Genomic DNA, 6,818 nt, shown 5'->3' on the forward strand with positions numbered 1-6,818 from the left:
ACTGGTCAAATCCCTCTTAGGGAAACAAGTCCTTTCTTTACGCTCTCTGCAACACACACACACACACAAACAAACAGACACACACACACTCACACACCGCTCTGTCTTTATCATGGTAGGACAGCAACACAAAAAAGGCAGTGGAGTGAACGACTGGCAGCAGATTTGATCGATATTGTATTTGATTTCCCGTCATCGGCAGCACACAACAATCTGAGCAACAATTCTACTGTACTCTACTCCATTCAATTACATTACAGTTAATGCTGCTGCATCCCAGAGTATTATGTAATTGCTGCACACAGACACACACATGCACACAACATGCCAGCAGGTTAAGCTGATGGCAGCGGGAGAGAGACAGAGAGGGTTGTGGATCTATAAATGTTTTCAGGAGGAAAAAAAAAGATAAAACTGGGACAAAAATGTTTCCCAACAAACTGTATCATCAGTGTGTGTGTGTGTGTGTGTGTGTGTGTGTGTGTGTTTGTGCACCATCACCACCACCACCACCACCACAGAAGCTGGCATTGGTTCTGTAGCCAGATGGCAGCACAAGGACTGGAACCACAGACATAGAAGGATCTGAGCCACCTGTGTGTGTTTGCGAATGAGTGTGTGCGTGTTTGTGTGTGTGTGTGTGTGTGTGTGTGTGTGTCTGAGTGTGTGTGTGTGTGTGAGAGAGAGAGAGAGAGCAAGAGAGAGAGCTTGAATGAAGTGAAACCTTTTTGCTTGTGACCCATTAAAATAAAGTTGTTTCGTCTTGCTGCCCTTGTCACATGTCGCACATTTTGCACGTTGTTCTGTTCAACCAAAGACGCAAACACACACACACACACACACACACACACACTGACTATCTATGTGTTTGGTTTTGTTTAGTTTGTCTTCTTGTGTTTCCTCTGATTGAACACACACATCACGGTAAATGTTGCTTGTAAAGATTTACCTGCGTGTATTTCTTTGTATTGTGTGTCTATGTCTATGTCTCTGCTGGTGTGTGTGCTGCCCCTTTGCACAAATTTAAAAAAAGACATTTTTCCTCCAAAGATGCTTTCATTTTTAGGGCCTTAAAGGGGCTGTGTGGAACTTCTGTGTTGTTCATTTGTGTTAGCGGACTCCATTTGTAAACTTAAAACATTGGTTACTGTCGCGCTCTGTTCGCGGCGCAGAGAGAGACGCTGAGACGAGGCACTGGAGATCGTGTATAAAGTCAGCATTAACAGCAGCATTAAAAAGGGTCTCATTTTACAATCCTCTCACATACAGTATGGCCAAAACAACAGGTTATAAATACAGAAAAAAATGCTGCAAATTGTTCCATGGAGCCCCTTTAAGGTGTAAACCTTTAAGGTATAAAGGTATACATTTTTTAAGGTATAAACTTCTATATAGATTTAGAAGAGCATCTAAAAAAACTGACCTGTAAATCCCCTTGAGACACCTCAAATGTATCCTGTGACTCCTTCAGTCAAGTTGTGAGTAACCAACTGTGTTGACTGCATCCTGTCATCAGTCGTCACACTTCACTGAATGCTATTTTGTGCCATTGTGACTAACATTGTGGCAAAATGAAACCAAGTCAAAGTCTGGACTGTTGGACATCAACACATATTCATTCTGACCTTTGACCTCATGGATAAAAACCAGTAAAGGTCTCCCATAGTGAAAACCAAACCAGTCAGCCAATAGATAATCCTCTTCTTTTCTGTGGGAGATTTTGGGGGATCCAGTCTCTCAGCCTGGGCCCCTCTGCTACGCTGACATGGTCATAACTGTATCAGAGTGTTGCTGCACCTGAGCCTTCATAAGGTTAAATACCTCCCCAAGGTGTGAGGCATAAAGCTGAGCGGCTGCCTGATGTCTTGCAGTGGAAAGCACAGTGCTGTGTCATGTCTGCAGAGCCACTTTGCTTTTTTTTGGGGGGGGGGATAGATTTGGGGACTTGGTGGTTTCATGTTAATAAAAACCTGCTCTATGTGCGTCTATGTTTAGACATTGCAACATTTTAATATGTGCCTGCCTGGCACAGTGCAGACCAAAGATGTGCTCTGTTGTCCGCCTGCTATCAAAGAACAGCAGGCTTCCTTTCTTCTCTCCAGAACATCTGAGCGGCGGTCGCACGGGCTTTTATTGATCCCAATAAAAACTGATTTCTGAAAAACAATTCTCGAGGAGCAGTTTAACACATGCGTTAAATAAAATAGGACGACTGATGAACCGGTTCCTGTGACTGTGGGGATTTCTTCAGCGGAGGAATTCCTGGATGTAACCAGAAATCTATATCAATCCCAACACGCTGTTTAACATACACACGCTCTCACAGTAATGAAAAATACTGATGACTGCTGTCAGCAATCAATACACAACATTAGCCTCTGTCTCTAACCTTCGCTGACACACAGATGGCTAATGACATGATGAAATACAGTGTCAATAAGGGAGGGAGTGATCAATAACCTCAGTGAGGGGCTGTTTACGTCTACTTCAAGTTAAACCCTCCCAGGACACTGTGTTATTGATTAGACAGGAGCACACACACACACACACACACACACACACACACACACACACACACACACACAGTATGAACACCCACACACATGTGCACCTTCAACTCAGCAGCACACACACACTTACATACATTGCTCACCATTTGTCGGGCCACTCATGATGTGAAGTGGAAGTCCAGCAGCTTGGATGAACAGTAGTCCACAGTCCTCCTCGGTCTGTATGAGTCAGGTCAGCTCAGCCTCCAGCAGCAGCTCCAGATATGACCGAGCACTCCTGTCAACTCTCTCTCTCCCTGTCCGAGTTAAACTCTCCCTCCCTCCCTCTGTCTCAGCCTGGACAGGGCTTTCCCTGCTCCCTGCGGATTATATACTTCCAGCCAGGCGGCGGACCACTGTACCCCTCCACCCTGCGTAAAGGAAGCCGGCTGAGGAATTAAATCGAAACTGACTGGTACCATCCTCCTTCTCCTCCTCCCCTTCCTCCTCCTTCACCTCCTCACGCCCTCCTCTTCAGCCTCTCCCACCCGACAAACCCCGGCGGTCCTCTGGTCCTCTGGTCCGGCTGCAGAGGCGTCCATCCCTCCCTGAGCAGTCAGTGCGCTCCGGCCCGCATGCCTGTGCGCTCCGGAGCGAAGCGGGCTGAAATGCTGGCCGGTGAGTTTGTGAGCAGCTTTTCACAGACTCACAGCTGTCAGACCGGCCAGGACGAGCTGCTCTCACGGGGAAAGAGCGCCGACCAGCGTCTGAGCCCCGAACAACAGCCCAGCCTGGATGTTTATGTATAATATCTGCCATATCATTAAAATAAACAATTATATATGATTAAAACCGGCAAATTTCTAGTTAATTAAACTTTATTTAACAGTTACTTCACTGTTAACAAGCAGTGACATGATTTATAAACGACTTGTTAGCAAATTGTTTATTAGAAAGTTGCAGTTGATTGAATACTGTGTGGTTCACTTATAAACATGATTAAAACTGATGTTTTTAACCTTCACAATTACTTAATAAATGTTTTTATGAACCATGTTATTGTTTCTCAACAGTGAAATTACTCTTTACCATTTATTACTGATAGGTATTATAAAGTGTTACCCATGTGAATGTCAAAGTTGGCCATATTTGTCACTTATCTTCTTATTCTTCTGGAATGATGTGATATTATGATTTCCTAGGTCATTATTGATCCTGTCAAAATGCAGAGAAATGCACAGATTTATACTATAGTCCTCAAAATGTTCTCAGTGTATGGGTGGGGTCGGGGGCAGGACCTCAGTATTTCTAAAATCCTGGCTACGGCCCTGGTTACAATCCTAAATCGGCTTCCTCCTTCTGGGTTCCCTAGTTACAGGTCAAAGGTTACGAAGATAACCGACAAAAAAAGGGAAAATTAAATTTTTAAATTTAAATTTAACGATTCATTGTTTAGCTGAAAATTAGCAGCAAACTCATGTTTTTTGACATTAAATGTGCTTTATGCAAAAACTGGCTAACTGTGGAGTAGAGTGGTGTACTTTGTAGTCCTAAAACCCGGCAGTCAGATAGCATTTTCACACACCCGGTTACTTCATCTCAAAGTCTGAGTTTTTTTAATGGCTTTTCGACACATTGCACCTTTAACGTGACAACAACATCAAGCAATGGACTGACAAAAACAGCTCACAGTGGCCTGATACATAAATACCCTGGGTGATACCAGGCGGCAAACACTGCCAGGAAGTTAAGGTTTTATATCCTCAGTTGGACTGTGATTGGCTGCAGGTCCCCACATTCACCAGCCAACAGCAGGAGGGAGCGGGACCACAGAGCCTGAGGAGCAACTCTGCACATATTAACACTTTATATCCTCTACATGTCCTCCTATGGGGGAGTGTCACAGGCTCCATATGGAGGGTTAATTGCCAGTGGTTCTCTGTTGGGATTTTATATGAGGCACACTTTGTTTGTAATTTGGTATTTTGTCGGTCCTGTGTGGCGTCAATGTAATATCCCTGTAATGTTCCAATTAGGAAAGTGTGTCAATGTCTCTCTATAGTCAGTTAAAGGTGGCCTGATTGTGGCCATCTTCAATCCTATATTGTATTTTTATCTCATTGTGTATCACTTTAGCAATCATATAATAATCCTACAGAGAGTTGTGCTACTGCAATAATTTGAAAAATATTGCAAAATACAATACAAACAGTTGTTTCCTGGAAGTCAGAGTATTAAGACTTTAATTGACTTTAATCTACTGTGAACAAGTTAATAACTTGAACTTCTGCAGGTCCCCAATCCGAACTTCTGTGGTGATAATCTAATATATATATATATATATATATATATATATATATATATATATATAAATGGTTTGGATAAATTTAAAAGCATCCTTAGGTACTTTTATGATCAAAAGAGAAGACGGGAAATAAAGAAATAAAGAGAGAAAGAAACAAAGGTCACTGATACAAGAGCAGAATTATTGACCCCTTATCATGTTCAGTGTGCTTCAATAACCAAAAACCAATGGTGCAACTCAGTGAACCAGGCTTTTTTGGGGTCCTGGGGTTTAGGGTTTAAGGCCCGGGGACAATTACCTTCTTTGTCCAAATGTTCACTCTTGTATTTGGCCCTAGGAGAGAAGAAATTCACTTACTCAAACTGATAATCTAATATCGACTGCCTCAAAGCAGATTAAAACCTCTCCGGGCTCCAGTCTTTTATTACATAATCAGCTATGGGACGTTTGTAATGGGTAGTGAAGACCTTCTAATAATAAACAATACATAATAACCTATTCTTCATGATGTTGCCTCAAATGTTGGGCGAGTCATGTTCAGTACGGAGGCCCTAACCCACACGTTCACATATATGTACATCTGATTTATTCTGGAGTTATTGACGGATGAGTCGATGGATACAGATAATTGAATATACCAAATCTGTAGAATGAGCCAAGTAACTGTAGCTACAAAGAAGCACCATAGGGTGGCAGTACAAGTTAAAACAATGCTCATGTTAATGGTGACAGAGATGCTGCAGGGTGTGGAGGTATTTTATTGTTTCCCATTAGTGAACTGGCAAAAAAGGAACCAGATAAGAAAACTAAATTACTGCTGTGTTTACTGTCAATCCAGGCTGCATGAGATGCATTCTGGGTAATGTAGTAGTGCCAGCACCATCAGAAAAGAATAATTTTTGTCCCTTAACCAGATCTCTGATAAATGTAATGAATTAAAAACATATACTTTTTTATACATTCATTTTTAATTAGTAAACTGACATGATGTTGATTTAATGAAAATGATTCCAGTTCGATGGGAGATTTGCTCTCTCTTGGCTCCGACAGCCCTCCAAATCAGAAACATGTTTACAGGTACCTTTCCCCTCTGTCTTGGCTCACTTCCCTGTATCTGAAAAGAATGTGCAGGATACTTCCCGTAAAACCACTGACACTTCCTAATTATGATGTTACTGCACGAGAAGGGAAACATTAAAAGACAACTCTGCTGCAAAACGGCATAATCTTCTTTTGGCGAAATGACTCATCGGTCTAGGTTTATTGAACACAGGTCTGTGGTGTGTGTGGTGGTTCTGACCTCGTTTTCACGTAAACAACAGCTACAGAGGACGTTCAGTTCTTTCAGCAAGATCCTAGCTGTATTTCTGTGGCTTTTCTGCCTCTTCATTGTGCTTCCAGGATTACGGTCAATCTTCAGGTCTTGGCCTTCAATCGGAAGTGGATTGGGGTCAGAAAAACAATATGTCACCTAGAGAATCACACCCAATATGTCTCTGGGGACTTCGGGGTGTGATTAATGACCTATTGTCAAGTCAGTCTGCCTATTTAAAAGTAGCAAGGAAACAATGGAGACCTCATTCAAAATAATATTGTCTGCCAACTAAACTTTGTGTGTGCTTTGTGTTGCACAATCTGCATTTTAAATTACTTGCAGCCATTTCTTAATGATTAAATAGGAAGATAGTATTATAGTAGCATTACAGTCGTATTATGCACTCAAAGAGGAAACACGGAGGATTTCTGTTGTCTGTGAAAGATAAAGATATTGCTGCTGGTCACACCAGAAACAGCTGATGGGGAAGTTGACATAGTAAGGTGATACTTAAATCAGCGTTCTTTAGTGAACTGTTTTTTGTGTAGCATGTGAACACAAGATGGTTTTTCGAGTAAGAAAACAAAAAAGGTAATAGCGGCAATCCTATATTGTACTCGATCAAATGGTGTTTGACTATCAATATCCTTCAATCAGTTGCTCAATAACTTTGAGAGGTACATTGTAATATCAGCCCGGCAGCTTCTTT

General features: G+C 42.0%; 1 protein-coding gene across 3 annotated transcripts in view; it reads right to left on the reverse strand.

Annotated features, from left to right (window-relative positions):
* The window catches only part of LOC311269775 (actin-binding LIM protein 3-like), a 47,162-nt gene extending 43,996 nt beyond the window's left edge, over positions 1 to 3,166 (reverse strand). For all 3 annotated transcript variants that reach the window (XM_084374177.1, XM_084374175.1, XM_084374176.1), the window contains exon 1: positions 2,654 to 3,166. In XM_084374177.1, the coding sequence (XP_084230303.1) occupies positions 2,654 to 2,672 (19 nt within the window). In that variant the 5' untranslated portion in view covers positions 2,673 to 3,166. The remainder of the gene's footprint in view (positions 1 to 2,653) is intronic.
* Positions 3,167 to 6,818: the final 3,652 nt, after the last annotated feature.

This window comes from Pagrus pagrus (assembly GCF_965226575.1).
Source record: "Pagrus pagrus genome assembly, chromosome: 14".
Taxonomy (NCBI): Eukaryota; Metazoa; Chordata; class Actinopteri; order Spariformes; family Sparidae; genus Pagrus; species Pagrus pagrus.